A 24320-nucleotide genomic window follows, 5' to 3' on the forward strand; every position below is an offset into this window, starting at 1 on the left:
GGCTAGCTCTTACATATTAATCTAACCCATTTCTATTAATCTTTGTAGCCCACGAGCTGGCTTACCAGAAAAGATCTTAACCAGCGGCTGTCTGGAGTGGGACAATCATGGCGACTCACTGACTCAGCTTCTTTCTCCCAGCATCCTGTTCTGTTTTCTCCGCCTACCTAAGGGTTGGTCTATGAAATGGGCCTAGGCAGTTTCTTTATTAATAAAAAATCACTCCCACATCAAAATTCACCCACAAATTATCCTTTTTCTTGTCATTTTCCTGCTCTGCTGCCCCCCCTCTTTCTCTTCGCATCAAGTCCTTTTCTCAAGTGTTTGTTTTTTTTTTTTTTGATGGATGGTGTGATCCAATGAGTTTCATTAGAATTTTCAAAAGAATGTGGGCAACCCATGAAGAAAATGTTATTCCCGCAGCAACTATTAACTGCCTGTAGATTGACAAGACACTCAGGAAAGGCAAGGTCCTCATGAGGCCTTCCCTGATCTATAAACCCCGAAGACTCTACTCTCTCTGAGAGAGGAGAAACTCACAGACACACAGGAGTCCTGATTGTTTCACTCCTTTTGTTCTACCTACAAAATTTACAGGGAAAATTGTTTTCTAAAAATCCCTTTTCTTGCGGGGGGGGGGGGGGGGGGGGGGGCGGAGGCGGGGAGGAGGCGGAAATCCTCAATAAATAAATAAATTAAAAAAAAAATCCCTTTTCTTTCCAACACAGCATTAGAGTTGCTTGGGGGCAGTTCGGAGTCAGGGTCAGTTATATACTGAAATTTAGATGTTTTTAGAAAGTTCAGCAAACTCTTAAAAAAAATAAAATAGACAATTGGAACAGTGGACAGGAACTGAGAAAAAGGTGTGTTTGAATTAGTCTTTACATAGAAAAGTGTTGAAAGAAAAGAACAACAGGAAACAAGTAATATAAAGGAGATCCTTCAAGGGGGCTGGAGAAAGGACCCAGCAGTTAGGTTAAGATCCCAGCTTGTTTGTCCAGGGTTCAACTGACAACTGTTTAACTCCAGCTCCAGGGGATCAGACGCCCTCTTTTGGCTTCTGAAGGAAACAGGCATGCAAGTGGTAAATAGAAAGTAAAGCATTCATATACATAAAATTAAAAAAACAAAGTCCTGAGTTAGTGAGCTTCACAAAGTCCTGAGTTAGTGAGCTTCCACAAGCTCAGGTCAGCTGTTTCTGCCTGCTAGGGAGCCGCATGGCACCGACCCAGGCCTTTTGCATCCGGGTGACAATTGTGTCTTTGGTGAGACCCCTAGTGGTACGACCAGAACCCATTCCTGACGCATCATCAACTGGCTCTTTGGAACCTATTCCCTATGGTGGGAAGCCTTGTAGAGCCTTGATGTTGTGGGGAGGACCTTGGTTCTGCTTCAGCTTGATGTGGCATGCTTTGTCGACTCCCATGGGAGGTCTGATTCCATCTAAGTAGAGACTGAAGGAGTGGATGGGGAAGGGGTAGGAGGGAGTTGGAGGGAGGGATTGGGAGGAGAGCCGCTGGAATATAAAATAAATAAAAGATGATTAAAAATGTTTAAAAATAGAAAGAAGTAATGTATAATGTTATTTATTTCATCATGACAGTTATTCCTAATTAAAAAATCAGTATTTAAATGAAAAAAAAACACCAAAATCCCTCAAAGGAGTTCTCCTTCATGGCTAAATACCGCACAGCCTAGTTTCTTTCCTCCTTCCTTTCCCTTCCTCTCATCCTCCCTCCTCCTCCCTCTTCCTATCTACCTCATTCTTCCTTTCCTTGCTCTTTCCTGTCTCCCTTTCTCCAGTCTTTCCCTCTCTCTTGTCTCTGCAGGTAGTTGTAGCTGTTCTGGAGGAGGGTGAAAAGAACTAACTGCCTTTGCTGATGGAGGTAGAGGAAGGCCATCCTGTTACTGACTCTCATTTTGCCCTTGGTTACCTCTGTAGGTCAGCAGGCTACTTTAGAGAGAGAGTCTCAAAGTCTCACATTCTGTTGGTGTTCCCATTCCCCGAAGAGGTACTACTTCCTATAGGTATCCACCTCAGAAATACACAGAGGCAGCTATTCCTCAAAACCCACGAGAAAGAAAGTGCTCTGTCTTCTGAAATGTCAGAGCACCCCCCCCCCCCGCGCGCCCCGTGTTGGTAATAAAAGGAGAAGTCTGCACAATGATCTCACCAAAACGTGATACTCGGGGATCAGGGCCCCTCCACCACCCTCAAGTGCGTCCTCCCTCCCCCTCAGACTGTGTGATGTTGTGGGGGTGTGCAGGAGAAAGGAGGCGCAGACAGTATTTATGAATTAAAATAGCTCAAGGGATCACACGTGACAGACTGAGGGCACACAGAGTGGCAGGCATTCATATGTGACTGGGTACAAGCTCAGAAGGACGAGCATCTGTTTGCTTGTCAGGGACAAGCAATGGGCATGTCTACCCCTTAGACGCCTTAAGAGAAAGCATCACCAGATACATCAGAAAGGAGACCTTTGAAAAATGTATTTGGCATCCGTCTGTGGTGGTTTGGTGTAGCACATCTCCTGAGGAGAGCTGTCTGTCCTGAGCCCATTGGACGGGGCAGTTTTCTGGCCTGAAACCCTGGACGCTTTGCTTCTGCTGTTATTTAGTCTCATCCCTCAAGGCCACACCCTTTTTTTCCTGCCCACTTTCTACCTGGGCTGTCCTAAGCTCAACCCCCTGGCTCCCTCCCTCTGCTGCCACTGCCTTTAAAACCCAGGGAACTGGGGTCAGTGTTCCATCCATGGGTCGCTCCAACACTGCAAGTTCGCAGACTTGGGCGCTCGGGCTCATTTGGCAGAAGGGCTGCTCCGCTTTCTTCTCATGCAGCTTCCCCTTCCTCTTTTCCCAGATAGATATGTAAACACACGCATTTTCCTGTTCAAACGGGGCGAATTGCTGTTGTGCCTGTTCCTTGACTTAGCTATTGGGCTGAGCCTTGCTCCTCCCTTCTCTGCTCGGATAGGAGCCACAAGGATCTGGAGCTTGGGCTTCCAAATTGCAGCTGGCCTCGGGCCAGGTGACCTTTGCTTTGTAAGTTTCTTTGGTGGGGGGGCGGATGGAGTGCGTGGAAGGGGGAGCTGGGTTCTGTTGGGTGTTGGAGGGGGGGAGTTGAGGAAAGGAAGGGGCTGGAAGAGAGTAAAGGGCTGTTGTTAAACAGTTTCTTACCGTAAGAGGGAGTTCAGACCTGGATCTTTCCAGTTAATCACACAACAAACTTAGCTCATCGCAATAAAAGCAGCCCAGAACCGACCGGCTCACAACAGGATTCTCTCAGCCCGGCATCTCCTGCAGAGGGATCAGCCTGCTCGAACTGCAAGCGTGATGTGGGGGACCAAACTTCTGCCGGTCTTGTTGCTGCAGCATGTCCTCCTGCACCTCCTCCTGCTTCCTGTCACCATCCCCTACGCAGGTAAGTTTACTTCTGCCTCACGGAGGTGCTTGAACTCTCCCGCGGATCCGGCTCTTTCCTTCCAAGAAGCTCTCTACGCTGCGTCCAGCATCCTTTCTGAACTCCATGTGTGGTGCGGGGCTTCCTAACCTCTCATTATGCTTTCTTTTGACATTCCTTTCTGTTTGAAAAACATGTAAAATGATAATTAGCATCCCTCAGCGATACCCCCACCCCCATGGAGCTCCAACTCATTTAGCCAAGCTGTCCGGAATTATGGGATAGGAATGAAGTGCTAACCCTGGCTGGAACTTTGCTGGTTTGGCCAAGTTTTTTTTTTTTTTTTTTTTAAATAAAATAAAAACGAAGACAGACTTTGGCTTGAAGAGGGGAGAGTGATAGTCTATCTAACCAGGGACCCACGATTTCCCAAAAGGAAAATTCCCTATAAGCGTCCATCCAGTCAACCTCCAGCTCCAAATTATGACATTGCGCAGGTCTCCACTTGGAGGAGGTAGATTAAGCTCTGAGTACATGCATGTTATAAAAATGAAACAGAAAGCTTTTCCTTCCAAGCTCCTCTTCTCTCGGGTATGGATGATTGCCCTGGATGCTGCAGCGCAGGGAGGAACCACATCTGTGGCTCATACGGATTGCAGCAGAATTGTCCCTCTGTCTTCGCTTGGTGTGTAGGATGGGGAGGAGACCCTTGGTCTCCTTCAGATTGCCTGAGTATCTGGGGGGGTCTCAAATGCTGGTAAAGGAGGTTTTCTCTTAGTAGCTAGAGTGGAGGACACATCTGTATCTATTGTGCCATTGCTGCAGTGGCTGGACTGGGGTGCCAGCAGAAGAAGCTGGGGAACTTTAGGGTAGGCGCAGGAAAATAAAGACTGTAGTGAGGGCCTAGGCAGCAGCTAGGTGACCTTTTAAAAACAAGAGAACAAGGAAATGGCCTCATAATTTAAGATAAGTTAACTATGACATTTATCGCACCTCTGATCTAGTATCTCAAGTAATACAAGAAGTAGCTAGTGCTAATAAAAATATTGAACCCACCTGTGTTTTTCTGCCTTGGGAAGGGACTCCTTTTCAAAGAAGACACCTTGGAAAGTGTCCTTTGAAAGGGTGTAGGCAAATATTCCTGAAGAGGTGGTGGAGAACTTAGAGATGTGTCATACTAAGGTAGACCTTTAAGACATTGCTAGGTTGGGGAGGGGTGTTAGAATTAATTTTGATCTTGGTCCAGTCTGTTGGTTTCACTTTTCAAAGGCTGAAATGTTGTTGCCCCGACGTGTGGTTCCCTGAACTCAGCTCAGCTCATGCAAGACCTCAGTCTGGAAAACTCAAACAGTAGATCGACCAAAGACCATGTCTATTTTTTTGGCGAGCATTACATGCTTTTGGCAGGAGGTAGACATTTGTAATTATATTTCACTTTGGCTAATGCTGAGATGACTTTTTTTTCCTGAGTATACAGAGAGCAGTCTGAGAGAGTGCCGGCAGGCCAGGAGGGGGCTGCTGGCAATTCCAGATATATGCTATGAATAATTCCGAAAGTGGGCGATACTGAAATTGTCATCAAAAGAGGGCCCATCTTTGTTGTGCTTTCAGCTTTGTTTCCCCAGTCTCCTTGTTTGGAGTGACTTCCAAAATGGTTTCCCCAGTCTCCTTGTTTGGAGTGACTTCCAAAATGGAAACAGGTAGCTTTTTTTTTTTTTTCGAACCTGTGATGAGAGTTTTGCTCTATGACTTTCCGTGTGATGTTGAATATTTACTGTGTCGTTGCTACTTGAGTGGCTATTCCTCCGACAGCAACCGGGCCCTCTAACATGCTGAGAGGCAGTTGTGAACAGAAGATGTCATGGGGATGCTTTGTAAAGAGGTTTCTTGAGAAATATTTGGTGTGGATGATGCAAGCGGTTTTGATAGGAGCTTATCTACTACACAGCATTCCCAACTAGTCCCTCACACTGCATACTGTAAGCATATGTGGAATGCTCCATTTAAGAAATTAAACATTAAATGAGCACCTGTTGTTCAAGCATCTTAGGGAAGGCAAATGTGATCAGATGGGAGAGGAATTGTGTTTGTTGAGCTATAGTGCAAAGAAATGAAGCTAAAACTCACTTAGGCCAAACACCTGCATTCTTCAATCTATTTGACATGTAAAAAGCAGGGTTTGAACATCTTAAAAGTTATCTTTGTTAACTACGGACTGACCTAAAATTTCTGAATTCTAAGTGAATGGAAAAATGTAATTTTTCTCTTACACTAAAGCTCAACACTGCAATCAGTTCAAGCATACTTATGAAAAATCGTTTGGCTAAGTGAGAAAAAAGGAACCAACATTAGCAAAAAAGGAAAACAAAATATTTTATTTTTTGTATTAGAAAATGTTGATACAGTATAATGGAGAGTTTTTTACTTTAGTCTTCAAGCTTGGTTAAAGATGCTTGTTGTACCTAAGTCAAATATGAGAAGATGAGCTATAGCATGATGGGTACCGTGGTAGTATTGTTTCAGGAGTTGCCTGAATCCCAGAGGTAAGAAAGTGTAAGAGATGCTTCAGAAAGACTTATAGACAGCAAGGGAAGATCAGTTCTAAGGGCTGCTATACTGTGTTCCTAGTCGGAGTATAGCCTGTGGTTGGAAAGGGAAGATGGGACAGTATGACAGCCTTGTATGTCATGCGAAACCAAGGGGTCTCAGTAGTGAACATCGGAGGGAGCAAGTGAAAATTTTGCACGCACAGGACACAAATAGCTGCACTTCAATGTGGTTATTTACTTGCTCTGTAGAAGGGAGTTGCAGCCAGAGGGGGGCAGAGGCAAAGGAGATCAGGGCAGGACATCCATAATGAGGAGTCCCAGAAAGGAAGTAGAAAGAAGGGGAGACACCCATGCTTACCTTGAGCACTCTATCCAGCAAGTCTTCAGGAGAGAGGTTATCACGTTGCTTCTCCACCACCGGTACTCAGTCTAAGCTCTTGATTCTTACTGTCTTTATTTACCACGAGATTAGCTCCTCCAAAAAGGGGGAGCACATTGTTGCCAAAGAGTGAAATCTGAGTCCTAGACAGTAACAGTGGAAAGTGTGACTTCTTTTTGTGATCCCTGTCTTTAGGAGTTAAAATTCTCCAAGCGCAGCCATTGCCCCCATCAATTCTTTGTACACTTTCATCTTAACGTCTTGCCAGTTCAAACTGTTAATCACTAATCATGTGGGTAGTTTTCTTCAGTTACGGGGAGCCAGGCTCCTGCTCTTTCCACACCCTGCAAATCCTTCCTTGGCCTGGCTTGCCTTTGAAGTCCACTGTTCTTCCACACAGAAGGAAATATATGAGTTACTGAGAGAAATGAGCTTTGGGCCCAGGGGCCGTGAGAGAAATGCATCTTTCTGTGTCTACCTTCATACGCTTGACGCTGCTTTCTGTGTGCAGGTTTCCACCAGGATCCTGGTGATCTCGGTTCTAAAACAAGGACTTCAGGTTGGCCAGGAAATGTACCTTCCAGAATATTTCCCTAAGCTGGGAAAAGAGAAAGGAGCAGAATTGAAAATACAGGAAAGCAGACCTATTTGTAGGGCTCTCTTACCCTTTGATTTCACTTTAGTATTTTCTTTATGAACTTTAACAGACACGATCAAAAATAGTAGGCAAAAAAACCTGTTCCAAACGTATTTTGAGTCCCCATCCTCCCCAGGTTAAGCTTGGCTTTTTAATTGTTTTCAGTAAAACAAGCATCAGTTGCTGCACGTGGAAGAGGCAGTGAAATCTATTTTCAGCAAAGGAATTCCATTTTCAAATGCTGATTTTGAGTGACTTCTGTTTTGCCTTTTTTCTCTTATTGAAGAAGTAATTAATTTTATAGACGCAAGAAGTTAATGATGTATATGCACTTTGAACTTCATATTCTGGAATAATTGGTGAGTGATCTAGTCTAGAGACTGAGTTCTGAAAGGAAGTTCGGGTATTCCAGTTTCAGGGGACTCCTGGTATCTGGTTCTGATTGGTTCTTATTAGCACTGAAGCTCTGGGGCTGCTATACTACACAGTAAAGCGAGATTATGGATTCACTTATTTTTCAGGACGGTTTTTGATCTGTAGTCAGGCAGCCTCTCCTAGCAAGCGAGAGGAGCTGGTTTTATGAGGCGAATTCATGCACTGACACAGTTCAGTAGGACAACTGAGGTCTGTAAAATTAATCAGCGCCTCCTTTCCACAGATCAATCTTCACTCTTTTATAGCGTTGGCCAGCGGCTCTGTTCGGATTGATAATTACTAAAATAAATGCCTTAGGAACTTAATGCTTATCAAAGCTATTTTGAAATTACTTTTGTGTTTTTAATACGCTTAGACACATACAAAAGCACATTGTACATAAGACCGATGCTATATTCTTAGTTGGCAAAATTCACATATATACATATATATTATACCTATATATGTGTGTTATATATAGGTATAGTATATATATATGTATATATATATGGTTAATTTTGACAAAAGCTATTTTGAAAACAAACATTGCTCAATGTAAGCTCCTACCACTTACAGAAAATGCTTAAACTTATAAGGAAACTTAAATTATCTTTATGGTATGAAACATTTAGGAGCACCAAAGAAGTAGTGAAATAAGGCCACAGAAAGAGAAACTCATGATGGAAAAATTATCTCTCATTAACAAGAGTCAATGATAGGAATGTCAATCTGCCAGTATCATGACTTTCTTTCTTGTAAGAATAACAGTTGTGTCAGAAATTAAATGATAAAATTTCAAAAATAATACCAGAACTCCAAAAAAACCCATTTCATTGCAATTTCTAATTGTATTCATAATATTTACTTAATGAATATAACTCAAACAGCTCTATTGATTCATTTAGCCTTTTTATTTATAGACTGAACAATCAGTATCTTAAGATTTCATGTAATTACACAAAGTCAATTGGCAAGTCAGTAAAAATTCCAGCTTCAGCTGCCTGTCAATGTTATGCAAGGAATTTTGACCCCAATTTCATGAAATAACATACTGATAGATTATTTGATTGACTTTATGTATCAAGGTTTTGTTTAAACGAAATCTCTGACATCATAGTCGTTATATCTTATAGCCCAAGGGACAACATCACTGCAGGGGTGAGTACCAATCTGTTGGAGTCTGTGTTCTGGAGTTTTGCAAAGAACTCAGACCTTGGAGAAGTGCATGTTGACTTCAGGTTAGGATAGACATGAAGGAGCAGCATCTGCATCCTTAGCCAACCGACAGGTGCCAGTTGCTGCTGGCAAACGGGATGATGCCATGCTTGGCACTGTACTCCGGGAGCCATCTCTCCAACTTTCCTGAACAGAAAGCTGCACCCTCCTTTCCTGACATACTTCCCAACATTTAAGGAGAAGGAATTCATTTCCTGTGGCAGCATCCAAGCTTCTCTTCAACTGATAGCTCTGAACCAAATCTCCAGGAAATGTTTACAAATCCCATGTCCCCATACATTCTTAGCAATTCTTAGATAAAAGATGGCCGTGTGAATGGTTCCGGGTGCTAGCTTTGAAGCTGGGCCTCTGTTTTTCCAGTCTGAGGTCTTTGAAGTGCTCAGTTCATTTCTCCCTATGTCTTTACTTACCTCCAGCTAAAAATGAATGTATTAAACTGCCATTGTCTTAAGGGCTATTAAATAAGTGGATGTGCACATGTGCATGGTCCCACACTTGTTTTGCAATTGCTGTGGTCTAATAGATGATTGGTGCAAATTAGTTTGAACAGTATTATAATGGGGGTACTTTTGGGAAATTAAGAATGAAGCAATAAGCCTGATGGTAGTGGTACATGCCTTTAATCCCAGAACTGTGGAGGCAGAGGCAGGTGGATTTCTGTGAGTTCAAGGCCAGCCTGGTCTACAGAGGGAGCTCCAGGACAGGAACCAACGCTACACAGAGAAACCCTGTCTTGAAAAGCAAACAAACAAAAAAGAATGAAGGAATAAGTTCTTATTACTTTCAAATTATACATAAATTTAAGATCTTTATGAATTGTTGGTTCTTTTTTTTCAGGGTTATAGTAAGTTTCATGCTTTCTAGAGGTCTTGCCCCTTCATGAAGAAAATTGGTATCGCTACATTAAAGGATAAAACTTGACAGACATTTGATTTACAGTGTTTGGATTGCTCTCAATACAAATTGTTTCATGAAATTGAGAAATAGTGTCCCAAACATGGAATATATTCGTTTTGCACAAAACTAAGAAGAGAGGGCCTAAAATACATATAGTATAGTATGAAGCACTTAAAGAACAAGTCAGAAGAATTTGTCCAGTGCGAAGTTTTTAGTGGGAAGTTTCTCACGTGCCTTTGGAGAGATTTACCTAGTTAGCAGTGTGGCTTCTATAAGGAACCAGTGAGAGGAGAATGAACAGTTTAATTACAAAGCATCCATGTGCCTCTGGCAACTATGTTTCATTCTGTGTTGTCTGGAGAACATCATCTCTTTAGGGTGAGCTTTGTCCTAATTTTGAAATAATTATTCTTTAAAGTTGTTTATTCTTTGGGGTGAACTTTGTCCTAATTTTTCAATGCAACCTTCATTTGAAAGGATGTAGATTAGTGGATTTACATAGCAACTATCTGTTTTTACATAATTATGATGTTCTCTCTTTCTCCTACACATCCTCATCCAACTCTGTCCGACCCCTAGAGGTATGCTATGTCGTTCTACAAAAATCATTATTTTGAAGACGTTCCTTAAGACATTTCCCCCTCTATAAATATTAAAAACCTTTCTTTCATGTTGAACTATTTAATTTTTTGCATTAATAGAAGGACAGAAAAAAAGAAGAAATACACTTCATGAATTCAAAAAGTCAGCAAAGACTACTCTCACCAAGGAAGATCCATTATTGAAGATTAAAACCAAGAAAATGAACTCAGCGGATGAGTGTGCCAACAGATGTATCAGGAATAAGGGACTTCCATTCACTTGCAAGTAAGCCTCTTCATTTTCTTTATTGAGTAATTTTCAAATAAAGCAAGTATGTAATGATCATATTTTCTCTTCCTTTTTGCTAGTCAACGCAATGGGTCCTTTAGAGTAAGTTTGAGCCTAGCTTTAACTCATTACAATAGCAGACCGAGCTCTCAGCCGATGGAAACCGAATGAGCATGCGCGGCTCTGAAAACTGCCTTTCAAAGTAAACGGTTGCATTGGCTATGGATTTTGAACAATTAACATGGAGCTAAAATTCAACTGGACTGAATTTTATCTCTTTTTGTTTTATTTTATTGTGTGTCTTGTTTTCTTCCGTAGCAGAACACTACAAGGATTTTCTGGGTAGGAACTGGGCAACAGCCAAAATTTCCTGCCACTTCTATCCTCTCTGTAGGGATTTCAATAAGAAGTGTTGATAGACTCATATAAACCTAGAGCGACTGGTGTCAGCAGCACAGACTGCTTCAAAGAAGTTGGGGAGGTGATGAGAAAGCTGTGGCAGAGAGGGGTGGAGCCATTCCGAGGCCCGAGTGGCTTCAAGTAAAGAGGGTCTTATCTTTTGACAGCTCCCTGCTCACTAAGAATTCCCATTGCCTTGCCAGTGATCGCCAAGGCGAAAGCTTACAACCTTGAAATAACACGGTGAAAATTTCATCCGAAATGGCAGTAAGAACATTGATTTCCTAAGCGAGGTGTAGTGGTGCACTCTTAGAATCCCCAAATGAGGAAGTTGGTCATTTCAAGTTCAAGACTAGCCTGGGTTACAAAGGCACACACACACACACACACACACACACACACACACACACACACACACACACGCGACACCATACTTAAAAATCTGTTTTGTTGGTTTATTTTCTAGTGTCCCTTAAAAAAACACTGGGTGCTGAAGAAATGGTTTGGTGGTTAAGGATACTTGCTACTTTTGCAGAGGACCTGGTTGGTTCCTAGAACCCATATAAGGGACTTCCCTGACCCCCCCTCTACCCGACACCTGTACCAGTTCCAGGGTATCTGATGTCCTGTACTGGCCTCCAGAGACATCTGCACACATGTGGTACACATTAATTCCCTTGAGCACATTCATATAATCTGATAATAAATAAATCATTAACAAGAGATGATGTGGCTGGGATGTAGCTCAGTGTTGGTGAGCCTGCTTGGAATGCATTTTATAGATGGTATTAAATATGATATTTTTGAAGACATTCTATGAATGTTCAATTCCTGCATATTCTGCATTTTGACAGTGGCATTTTATGAGAATGCAGAATTCAGTGGTTTCATGTGAGCGGTTTCCATTTAGTGTTTGCTGTCTCAGAGAAATGAGGGTTATGGGCCCGTAGGGCGGGACATGGTCACAGAAGGTCTTCAGCAGACTTGGGCAGAGGAAAGACTATCTCTTCTGTGCTTTCAAAGCCAGCTGCCACTCCCAGGAAGACATTTCCTGGCAACCACAGTGGGAACTGGATTTGTAAACTTGTCCCTAGGATAACTGGGTTTCAGGCTGACTTTTGTGTATAAGCCTTGAGATTGGGGAAAATGAAGCAGGAAAGATTACTCTCAGTCAGTGTTCAAGCTGCATGAATGGATGGAGATGTTTTATTGGCAACTGAGCTGGCATTGGGTCTTCTCTCCTCAGAGTTGCAATGTAGGGGAAAAGCAATAGAAGAAGCACATTTCATTGTGAATATTTAATGGAGAGCTTGAAGATAAGGATGAGGTAAATTTAGAGAAAAATTCATCGCCGGGAATGCCATGGTCCCACACACTTCACATAAAGGAATACCATAAAGAGCCTATGCTGTTATAATCGGAGGAAGGAAAGGGTCTATACATTGGAAATCAAAACTACTTTTCTGACTGAAATTACCTTTAAAAAAAATCTAAAGTATTTTGTGGTATTTATCAATTTGTTTTAGTTAATACTTTTAGTAAGCAATGTGAAAAGCAGCATATTAGCTGCAGGAATAATGGGACACACATCTTCCATAAGAGTATGAATTAAATTGTATTGTCTAATGTTAACAGTTTTGAAATAAAATGTATATGATAAACCTATTTTGGGAGTATTGACTTAGAAACATAGCACCTTATAGTTAGATGTCCATTCTATTTAGTAAATTTCACATTTTATGGCTCCCCAAACAAGGATATTATATGACAGTTTCCAAACTTTTCACTCAGATTCTTATTTTTTAAGACACTATTTGGGCTTGGTGACTTGCCTAATACAGTTTTTTCCTCAAGAATTTCTTATATGGTTAGAATATATTTCAGTCACGTCCAGTCCCCAGTGCTTCCAACTCTTCTCAGGCCCCCCAATACATCTTGCTCTAAAATTCATGTCCTTTTTTTTTTTTAAAAAAAAAAGTGCCCACTGAAAGACACTTAAGGAAATTGTAAACATCTTTAGTCATCAGAGAAATGCAAATCAAAACAACTCTGAGGTTCCATCTTACACCTGTAAGAGTGTCCATGATCAAAAACACTGACGACAACTTGTGCTGGAGAGGATGTGGGGTAAAGGGTACACTCCTGCATTGCTAGTGGGAGTGCAAACTGGTGTAGCCCCTTTAGATATCAGTATGGCAATTTCTCAGAAAGTTAGGAAACAACCTTCCTCAAGACCCAGCAATACCACTTTTGGGTATATATCCAAAGGATGCTCAATCGTTCCATAAAAACATGTGCTCAACAATGTTCATGGCAGCACTGCTTGTCATAGCCAAAATTTGGAAACAACCTTGACCAAAGAATGGATAAGTAAAATGTGATGCATTTACACAATGGAGTACTACACAGTGGAAAAAAAATAATGACATCTTAAAATTTGCAGGCAAATGGATGGAGCTAGAAAACATCATTCTGAGTGAGGTCACCCTGACTCAAAAGACAATTATCATATGTACTCACTTATAAGTGGCTTTTAAATATAAAGCAAAGAAAACCAGCCTATAAATCACAATCCCAGAGAACCTAGACTAGAATAAGGACTCTAAGAGAGACACACATGGATCTAATCTACATGGGAAGTAGAAAAAGACAAGATCTTCTAAGTAAATTGGGAACATGGGGACCTTGGGAGAGGGTTGTAGGGGAGGGGAGCAGAGAAAAATGTAGAGCCCCATAAAAATCAATTTTAAAAAGTGCCCACTGAGTTCAATTCGTGGAACATATCTGTGCATGACTTTGCATCGTCCAGTGAAGCATAGGCAATCTGCTAGTGGCCATACCCCTGAAAGAAAAGTGACCCTTTCTCCCTTAGCAGCCATCAGCTGGCCATAGCTCCTCAGGAGCCAGTCATCACTCCATGCTGGAATTTTCAACTGGCTTGGTCTTGTGTGGGCAGCAAGAGCTGCTGTGAATTGCTATGTGGAACGGCCAGGTTATGTCCAGGGGTGGCATTATTTCACAGTACACCTCCCCATCTCTCAGCTCTTACATTCTCTCTTCCCCCTTCTCTAGAATGTTCTTTGAGCTGTGAGGGGGCCAGGTTCCTACGGTTACTGTTCTCAGTACTTCGGCAGTCACAAGTCTGTGCATTAAGCACTGTCTACTTTGATAAGAATCTTCCTTGACCGAGTGTAAGAGCAGCACAAAGCTATCTGTTCCAGGAGCCTGGGGACTCAGCCTAATGCAGCTAATCATTCTAGCTTTTTTATTGCAAGACTGAGGGGGAAATCTAAATCTCTCTCCATGCTAGGACATGAATTCTACTGACCTATATTCCTAGCTATTTTATATATTTTGTTTTGTTTTGAGCCAGGGTCTTGCAAAACTGTTCATGTCTGCCTTGAACTTAACTCTGTAGTCTATATAGGCTTTCAATATATTTCTCCAATCTCAGCATCCCTGTAGCTAGACAAGGGCTACATCATCAGGCCCAGGGAATGTGTTATTTTAAGAAAATATTTGTATATTATAAGCTTTGCATGCTAATGATGATATGCAAATGCAATCACTTGCATATAACTAAAACCTTCTAACTAACTGGACACTTACAAAACTATTAAAAGTCTTCAGAAATCATCTAGGTAGTTGTTGTATGCAATTTTGGGACCTTCAGTTTTTCTACAAGTCATTGTGATTAAATTAAAAACTTTCCACAGAGTGTTGATCTGGTTTTCTAATTGATACCTAAAAAATCGTTGTTTTGTCTCTCCTGTTTGTTCCATCAAAATTAGAAACACACACACACACAAACACACACACACACATGCACACACCACTGTATTTTAATACGCAATAATGCCCCATTCTGTATGTCCTCCTTGGTAAACCATGTGCCCATTAAGAACGAAAACCAAAACTGTTGAATTGTGCTATTCTTTCTTTTCACTCAGCTGTCTTTTTCAGGGCCTTTGTTTTTGATAAGACAAAAAAACGATGCCACTGGTTCCCTTTCAATAGTATGTCAAGTGGAGTGAAGAAGGGATTTGGCCATGAGTTTGACCTCTATGAAAACAAAGGTAATGGCCTTCTTTCTAAGCACTACATGACAAAATGAAGGGTAATCTCTACACTTGCATTTTCTCGCCGCTAGGACTTCCCTGCTGGTGTCCTGGTCAGGTTCTGATCTGTGACCCAGTCAGTTGCTGATTAAGGCAGAAGAACCTGGTGCCTTGACTATGATTGTTGGGACACCGCGTTAGACGGAAGGCTGTGCTTCCCAGATTTCCCTTAATTATCTCTCTTCCTCCTTAGCTTGTTTTTTCTACATTCACTTTCTGATGTGTGATTTAGGTTATGAGATCAGCATACCCTATATTGTGGCAAATTTTAAGATTAAGGTAGTATTTTCAATTATAACAACTTTGTGTGGCTCATCATAATGGCGGTTGGCACAAAGATTTGGGGCAAATAGGTTGAGTTCATGTATGCATGCTTTAAAATGATTTAATTGAACAATTGAAATTGTTAATTTGTCTATTATGTGAAATTATATTATATATGATATAATATGTAAATATTTACACTGTTTAAAAGCAAAAAATATACCAATGAGATAACTATAGAATATTAGATATGTTTTTAACAGGTTAAATATTTCATTATGTGACATAAAAATTATTAGTTGAACTTATGAAATGATCCTTATTTTATTAATTTTTTGTAAGAACCTATTATATCCTTGAATTAGAATATTGATGCCAAATATAGACACCTCTATGTCAATTTACTGGATTTTTAAGCAAAAGCCAATAGTAAGAAACAGAACAATTTTTATATATCCCAATAATTTTACATATCTGAAGTCTAATTTGTGACCAAACAGGAAGTCCCTCTACTCAGTCTTCCTCCAGTTGACTAGCTGCAAATCTTCTTGTCTAAAACTCACGTGCTCCTGTTTAGAATTCAGTTCCCTGTGCTAGAAGCTGATGTTATTTAAAAATGCAGAATGATAATTGACCAGCGTAGTTATTTCACGCCACCACACAAATACACACACAGAGAGGTAATAACAACCGCGAAACCAAACAAACCCACACGACTTTGCTGAGCTAGGAAAGACAAATCCGTTTCACTTTTTTTTTTTTTTTTTTTTTTTTTTGGTTTTTTTGAGATAGGGTTTCTCTGTGGCTTTGGAGCCTGTCCTGGCACTAGCTCTGTAAGACCAGGCTGGTCTCGAACTCACAGAGATCCGCCTGCCTCTGCCTCCCGAGTGCTGGGATTAAAGGCGTGCGCCACCATCGCCCGGCCCGTTTCACTTTCTTATATTTTATTTCAGACTTTAAACTAGATTCTGGAAGTCACCTAAGTTTTGTTTTTAATATTTTCTGAGGTGTATTTATTCATCAAATCACAGTAGACTACCCAGCGGAGTTTGTAAACTCATTCAATTAAAGGATGAAGAATAATTTCTGTGGTTAGCTTCTATTATACACTCAAAATTAAAACATGACTGCTTGACTTGCTTTCCTCTGAAATGTTCTACTTTTAAAACACTAGTACCAGCTTTACGCAAGACTTTTCAGTATCGCTGGAAACGGTTTGCATCAGTCAATGACTCACATGCATAAGTGGATTCTTATTTTTCCTCTCCAGCAAGCACAGCACGTGCTTCACAGAGTTCTAACCTTTTCCCCCTCTCTGTTAATCAATAGACTATATTAGAAACTGCATCATTGGCAAAGGAAGCAGCTACAAGGGGACAGTATCCATCACCAAGAGTGGCATCAAGTGTCAGCCTTGGAGTTCCATGATCCCCCATGAGCACAGGTAAGAACAGCATGGGGAAAAGAGGAAGCAAGCTTGCCTGTTTGCATGTGAACAGTTAGTTACTTGTTAGTCCTCAGGATAGCACAGCCTGCCACCATCGCTCAGTTTACTGACCTGCACAAGGCCAAAACTTACACAGATTATTATTGAGCCATCGAAAGATTCACAAATTTATCATTTAAATATGGCCTAGCATTTTTTTTTAAACGCAGTGTCTCAATTTGTTATTGAAAATGATTCTCTTTGCTTTATGCCTTTGAGAGGGTACTTTGAATTTATGGAAATCCATGATTTAGACCTCACAATAGGTGTATTTAAACCTTGGTAGATCTAGGCTTTGGCTGCATGTTAAAATGACTCACTGCAAACCTTGGAATGTCCCACTACCAAAGTTACAAACAGATCGACTGAACTAGATCCTTCAGAGTAGGGGTGGCGATAGTGGTCCTTGGTTGGTTCTGAAGGGTACACGACACCGGAGCCCATTAGTCAAAGCTCTCTTGCCACAGATTAACTGGCTTGCTGGTCCTTATGTCACCTGTTGCTAAAGTCATGAGAAACATTTTTCTTCCACATTACATATCTACACTGAAGAGAACTTTATTCACTGTAGCAGAAGAAAAGTATTTGAAGATCAATATTCATAGGCTTATGAGATTTTGATCATCATGGAGAAAAAACATCAACATTTTACATGCACCAGAGACTCAAATGTCCAGACCTATTTCATAAATAGTCTTAATAATAAATAGTTTGAAACAGCTCTATCTGGTTAGAAACTTCAGCCGAGGCTTAAGTTTACCACGTTAGACAGGTAACTCGGTAGACAGTTAACCTGATTTTTTCGTTTATTACTTAGACAAATAACACAGCACATGGCTTTATGTTCCTAGTTACGTAGTGCAAACATATCCCAAGCAGTCTAGTGTTTTCAAGGCAGTTTCACAGGAAACCCAAAATATGCAGCAACCCTCCAGCATGAGATCATGAGTCTCCCTGTAGTATGTGCTTTCTGACTTGTCTGAAATAGCTAAATATGATTCCTTTCCCTTGATGAATACACATTTCAATCCTTTCTACATCAAAACTTCTTATGCATTTTACATAACAACCACAGTTCCCTCTCTCTCTTCTGCTCTTCCCTACCTCTCCCTCCACCTCCCATCCACTCCTCAGATAGGGTAGGGCCTCCCATGGGGAGTCAACAAAACCTAGGATTTCAAGTAGAGGCAGTACCAAGCCCCTCTCCTCTGTATCAAGGCTGACCGTGGTATACCACCTTAGGGAGTGGACTCCAAAAAGCCAGTTCACGCACTAGGGATAAAGCCTGGTCCCACTGCCAGAGGCCCCACAAAAAGACCAAGCCACAGAACTGCCACCCACATTCAAAGTGCATAGTTTGGCCCCAGGCAGACTCCCCAGTTGTCAGCCGAGAGTCCGTGAGCTCCCACTAACTCAGGTCAGCTGTCTCTGTGGGTGTCCCCATCATGATCTTGACCCCACCTTGCTCATATAATTATTCTTCCCTGTCTTCACCTGGACTCCAGGAGCTCGGCCCAGTGCTAGGCTGTGGATCTCTGGGTCTGCTTCCATCTGATGAGCATCATATTAGATGAAGGTTCTATGATGACGGGGTAGTCACCAGTCTGATTACAGGGGAAGGCCAGTTCAGGCACCCTCTCCCCTATTGCTAGGAGTTATCCTTTTGGATTCCTGGGTGTTTCCCTAGCCCATAAGGGCTCCCTCTACCAAGATATCTCTTTCATTGCTCTCCCTCTCCGTCCCTCCCCCAAACTGACCCATCCGGTTCCCCCATGTTCTTATTCCCCTTCCCCTCCCTCTTACCCCCAACCCTCCAGTTCCTTTCTACTTTTAAAAAGCATATGCTTCCAAGATTGATTTTGTTTTAGCAAACATATATGAGTTAACCAACTGAAGTATAATATAAAAGTTAGGTTGTCCAATGCTGTAATGAAACCTTGGGACTTTGCCTGACGAACCCTAGCTAGTGACTGTCCAAGTTGATCGAGTCGGTAGTCGTATTTCAATAATAGGAAATGACGATTTTCCAAAGTAATTTACAACAGTTTTAAAAGAATACCTCTAAAACATGACATTGCCTCTAGATCAGAAATAATACAATGAATTTTGTTCTGCCTTATTATAGGTGTGCATACTGAAGAAAACTCATTGGTTGATAGTTAGACCTAACTTTTCACTAGCAAAGAAATCCGATCAAAATCAATTCAACCTTAGACCAGGAGAGTTCTAGACTCAGTTGAGGTTTTATTTTAACCCGAATTCTCTATGATTGTCCTTCTCTGCTTGGGGAGTAAATGTGAAATAAATCTCCCTGGGAACTGGCTTTCCTATCCAAGTAGATATTGTGCCAAGGAACATAGGCATCTTATATATTATCCAATTTCCCTTTTGTTTAAGGAAAACAATACTTAATTTTCATCAATTAGCAGTTTTGGGGGGCTAGCTTCATGATAGCTTAGCTCTGTAAAATGAGGTGGTAACTAAAGTTTAATTTAAAAAAGAAATATGTTTTTGTCTAGCAGAGTGATTTATTGTTGACTTTCTAAACTGAAATATTTTACAAATGGCTTAATGGAAAGATGATGATAGATGTTGAAATTAGTACAAAAGCTTCACAGAGAGTCAGGTGACCTGATATCTACATCTATATCCATCACTGGCTTCCTAGCATTCATTAATGAAGCAGATGATAGAATAGATCAAGTTTTCGATGAACACAGTTTATATTAAAAAGCAAAAAAAAAAAAAAAAAGAGGGAGGCTAGCACCCAGAAGACCTAGTTTATGGTTTAGAGTATATTTGGACATAACCCAGTTTTAAATATTTCTTCACTTATCTCTCTTAAACTTTGCTAACAGCAAGGACAGAGATAAAAATAGTATCTGCGTGAGTAACAGATCGGTACAGACCCCACAGGCTGGCACAGGCCTTTAGTGTGACGAATTCTCATAAACATTCGTCTAATGAACACCTATAAGTGAAAGAGCGGGTGAGGCTTCATACCCTGGCCAAGTGTGGGATGTTGAGGATGATCAGCCTGAACACCTTGTGACACAGAAGAAAGCCAGCTAGCTTGGGGGAAGGTCAAAATCACCAAATAAAGAAATGAGAAGCTCTTTAACCTCTATGACCCAAAGAGGAATTTGATGTCAATTGACTCATAATTATAAAAACAAGAATATCTTTTTCCTCTTCATTTTTCTGACTTTAACTCCAGTGAGAATTATTTTCTTCTTTTGGCCGTGTTCCTCCCCCGTCCCCTTCTCTCTTTCCCTCCACCCATCCTCCAGCTACTTTCTACGTTTAAAAGAACACTTTCTAAAATCTCTTCCTTCTTTGGTTATACTGGGCAATTTTATTTTACGATTTGAAACTTTCTTCCTTCAATTGAAAACAGATTATTTTTTTCTTACACAGTGCATCCTGATTATGGAATATCCTTCTCTCAGTTTCTCCCCACCTCCCCTCATCCAGTTCTCTGAAATCACTAGTGTCTTCAGTATGATATTGTTCTCTTGACAAACCTGTAACTAACTAAATAGTTGTCTGGGGAGCATCATTCCCACACCAACCAGGTGATAAGTATGTATGATACAGTGATGGCTCATAACTAATATTACCACTGCCTTTTCCTAATGTAAATTTACAATAGACTTTTCTTAAGTAAATGTAGTTGATGAGTCACTTCATCAAATATAAAAAGTGAAATCAGTTTTATTTCTGATAGAGAGGTATTTTGTCATAAATTTACTATGAAAATTTGGAGAAGTGCTAATCAATGAAAGAAAATATATTTCAGGCAATATTACAAACACAGGACACAGACACAAAATTCTAGAATGACGGGACTACAACTAAGAAAAGATAAATGGTTTACTTTTCAAAATCGATTCTTGTGAAGGCTTTAAAATGATAATTACCTTTAATTGCATTATAACTTCCATCAGTCACATGACCTAATATCTTATTTCTATTTCCTTTATTTAAAATGCTGGCGAAGTAAGGATATGAGCACTTTATGGAGCTATACCTTGCAATTGCTTAATTCTTACAATGCTAGTTTGGTTCTTTGCCTATGTTTAGTAATGTCTTAGATTGGCTATTTAATTTTTGAGCACCAGTTTATGTCTTTTGAAGGCCTGACTGTGGCATTCCTTCATGCTCAGATAAAATTTTCTATTGTGAAATGTTGCTTGGAACAGGATGCACGCCAGTAATCATTCTGTAGCATAACATGTTTATTTTTAAAACGATTTCTCTCACTTTCCTTTTTGCTTAGTACATAATAACTTTAAATGTAGTGAATGATCTTTCGATTCATGTCACAGACCAGCCCTGGATAATCAGCCTATCTGCTTCCCAACTCTCATGTCGCTGGATAGAAAACTCATTTGAATCATATTTAATGCGAGACTTAGATCTTTATAGCTTGTATTCATGCACAGAAGTGAGGCCAATAAACATAGAGAGATCTTTTAGCAAAAGCCCAGTTAACTACTAAACTTGTGACTGGGTTGAAATGTTTTGACTGGCATTGCCTATTGAAGAATGGTCTTCTGTTGTGGTGCTTTGTAGTGAACAAAGAAAGGATGCACTACTGTAAGCATTATATACAGAGACTACTTTCTCCTTTCCTCTTCCTGGAGTATTTTTCTGGGTCACAGACTGCCACTACATCTTTAGATATTTTTGGCGAAGCTATTAAATTGATCTCAATATATATACCCAATGACATACTCTTATGGACTAAAACTGAGAACACCAAATCTCAATCTCAGCCATTGTTCTCAAACCTTTGGAAGAGAATAAGCCATTGGCTTCCTTGTTATGGCACTGACAACGAGTTGGGTCTCTTAATTATTGGTGTCATTTGTCAAGTGTCTCATCATCTCCTTGAAGTTCTCAAAGCAGCCATATGAGATCTAAGTTCTTATAAGTGCTGGGTTCTTAGTGAATTACTGAGCAAATAGTTCAGAGGGGTGAAATTATTTGCTGGGATCTCACAGTTGGTATGAGAAAGAGTTGAAAATGGTACCCGGGCTTATTTTGATCCTGGATTCTTGGCTCATGCTACCTCATCAATCTTTTCCTCAACTGTGAAGAAACAAGGTGTATTGTGTGTGTGTGTGTGTGTGTGTGTGTGTGATTTTCCTCCTGAGGAAAGCAGTATATAAGCAGATATAAGGTGAGGTCTAGAAGTCAACTGCAGAGATGTGGCTTAAGTTTTTCTAAGTCAGAGAAATTGTTACCTATGATTTGGAGTGTTGAAATTGTATTTTATAAAACATGATTATATTTCAAGAATAATTGGGCTTGAGGAAATTCAGAGGCTAGTAGTTACTGATTTGACGTGGGATACCGATAGTTCGGTTAGGTAAATTTCGATAAAGTTCAAGTATTTAAGCATATTGGAAATAGCAAAATTAAAGTACATGCTAAATTACATGAGTAGATGTTTCTCTACTTTTGGGGAAAGTATACCCAGGAACTAGTATAATTAATAGGCCCACACTAATGTTGCATGCTCTTATACTGTGATGATTATCATTTTAAAACTAGCTTTTTGCCTTCGAGCTATCGCGATAAAGACCTACAGGAAAACTACTGTCGAAATCCTCGAGGGGAAGAAGGGGGACCCTGGTGTTTCACAAGCAATCCAGAGGTACGCTACGAAGTCTGTGACATTCCTCAGTGTTCAGAAGGTAAATGAACCTGAATACCACGTGGGGCACTACCTGCCCCCCGTGTCTAGAACTGTAATTCACCTTAAAGATTAACAGCAATGAATCAGTTACCATGAATACGCTGTTCATTCAAGTGCAAGCATAGATAGTAATGGGAGAGTTTTCTCACAACATATCACAAACGTGGCGTCAGCAGATTCATGCAAGGTAGCAGCGCCAGTTACCAATGTGAATTGCAACACCAGCCTGGAATAATCTTCTGTGAAAAGGAACAGTGGGCATTTACTTGTTCACTGAAGCTCGCCTACCTCTAATTCTGCTACCATGGACCCCCTGAGAGGACCTAGAATCTAGGCCAACCTTTGGGGGTCGTGTATCAGATAGTCCTGCATATCAGATATTTACGTGATGATTCATAACAGTAGCAAAATGACAGTTATGAAATGGCAGCAAAATAATTTTGTGGTTAGGGGTTGCCACACCATGGGGAATTGTGTTAAATGATTGCGGCATTAGGAAGGTTGAGAACCACTGCCTTAGATAAAACTGTCTTTGATTGATAGTCCTGGTGCTGTCCATCCCTCCCCTGTTTCTGAAGAAATGTGGTTAGGGCTGTTTTGAAGCCACACAGCCCAGACTGGATAGATTCAAGAGACGATATGCCGGGGTTCCCCCAAACTCAAATTTCCAATTTATTTTGGGGGTGACTGCAACCACTCGTGAGGCATGTCTGCAACTCAGTGCCATTCAAAACAGTGTTTGAAAAGATCAAACTGGGGTCCCACGCTGCCTGGAAGGCGAGCACCTTAGCCACTTTCTGCACTGTGTTCTCACTGTGAACATGTTCTGTATTCCCTTTTGCACTGGAAAGCTGGGTGGCCAGCAAGACGGTACAGAGATCATTTTAGCATTGTGTACAGTTTCATTTCTCTCATTCATTTGACTACAGAATTAATTGGGTTTTTCAGTTCTGTCAAAGCTCCTATGATTTCACAAATCCAGATAAAACATGCATTAAATCATTTTCAGATTTACTAGGATTTTGAAGTACTTGGGGAATGGGAGAGACCTCTGGAGTTCTGTCCGCTTTTATAGTAGGATGTCATACCTGTTTATTAATGCAGTATTTTCTATATCCTCCACGAATATCTATTTTATATTATGTTGCTATTTATCACGGAAGCAAAGGCGTTGTTAGCTGACTGTCATGGAGAAGGAGAATATGTTTGTCATTCATTAAGTTGCAGCTCTCGACTTCATGTGCTAGACAGTGTGTCTCTGTAACCTGCTCCCGTCCATCCCTTGTCATACTCTGTTCCCTCAACATCTTCATTGTTTCCTTTCCTTTGAAAAATAATAAACGCATCTGTGATAACATTATGAATAAGTCTGTTTTGTATGAATAAGTCTGTAATGCATGCTGGCCTCTAAATTACACATGAAAGAACATAAATCTCTACGTTTAGGGAAATCTCCACAAGCATAATTTTCTGAGATTGAGAATCAATGGCAAGTACATTTACTGCTTTCGTTTGGTCTGAGAAAGTATTTCAGAGGGCAGGTAGTTTGGTCCAAACTTTGTACAGCCTAACTCCTGCATTCCCTTCCTAGTTCTTATTGGGATATGATTTTCGTTCCTCGCTCCCCTTTTGCAAACACATTGACATTTATTCTCAGGGGTGATGTCAAATATAAGTGCTAGAAAAGAAGTATTTTAAAACACTCTTATTTTTAGCTATGCTTAGGAGGAAATTCCTTAACATCCTTCACCAGTTTGAGGTCATAAAACATGTCCACTGGTGTGGAAGACGTGTGTTGTTGTCATGCACGGTGTCACAAAGTGTGCAGATAAGTGCTTTCTGGAGGTCTGATAACAGTGGAACCAGTCTTTAGAAGTGAGTGCATACCTGCCCTATTGACTAAACATGCTCAGGCATCGTGAGTTGAACTGGGAGATTTTAAATTCAAGCCAAAGTGAGCTAAG

The 24320-nt window shown here is 40.7% G+C and overlaps 1 protein-coding gene across 2 annotated transcripts in view; it reads left to right on the plus strand.

The window, feature by feature from the left end:
* The first annotated feature begins 3215 nt into the window (after positions 1–3215).
* Positions 3216–24320, plus strand: part of Hgf (hepatocyte growth factor) — a 61636-nt gene continuing 40531 nt past the window's right edge. The window contains exons 1-5 of one of the 2 annotated variants that reach the window (XM_005358339.3): positions 3216–3424; positions 10217–10382; positions 14748–14860; positions 16496–16610; positions 22227–22354. In XM_005358339.3, the coding sequence (XP_005358396.1) occupies positions 3337–3424; positions 10217–10382; positions 14748–14860; positions 16496–16610; positions 22227–22354 (610 nt within the window). In that variant the 5' untranslated portion in view covers positions 3216–3336. Of the gene's footprint in view, positions 3425–10216; positions 10383–14747; positions 14861–16495; positions 16611–22211; positions 22355–24320 lie in introns of both variants that reach the window. The other variant, XM_026784671.1, reaches the window with a different exon arrangement.

This window comes from Microtus ochrogaster, chromosome 26 (assembly GCF_000317375.1).
Source record: "Microtus ochrogaster isolate Prairie Vole_2 chromosome 26, MicOch1.0, whole genome shotgun sequence".
Lineage (NCBI taxonomy): Eukaryota > Metazoa > Chordata > Mammalia > Rodentia > Cricetidae > Microtus > Microtus ochrogaster.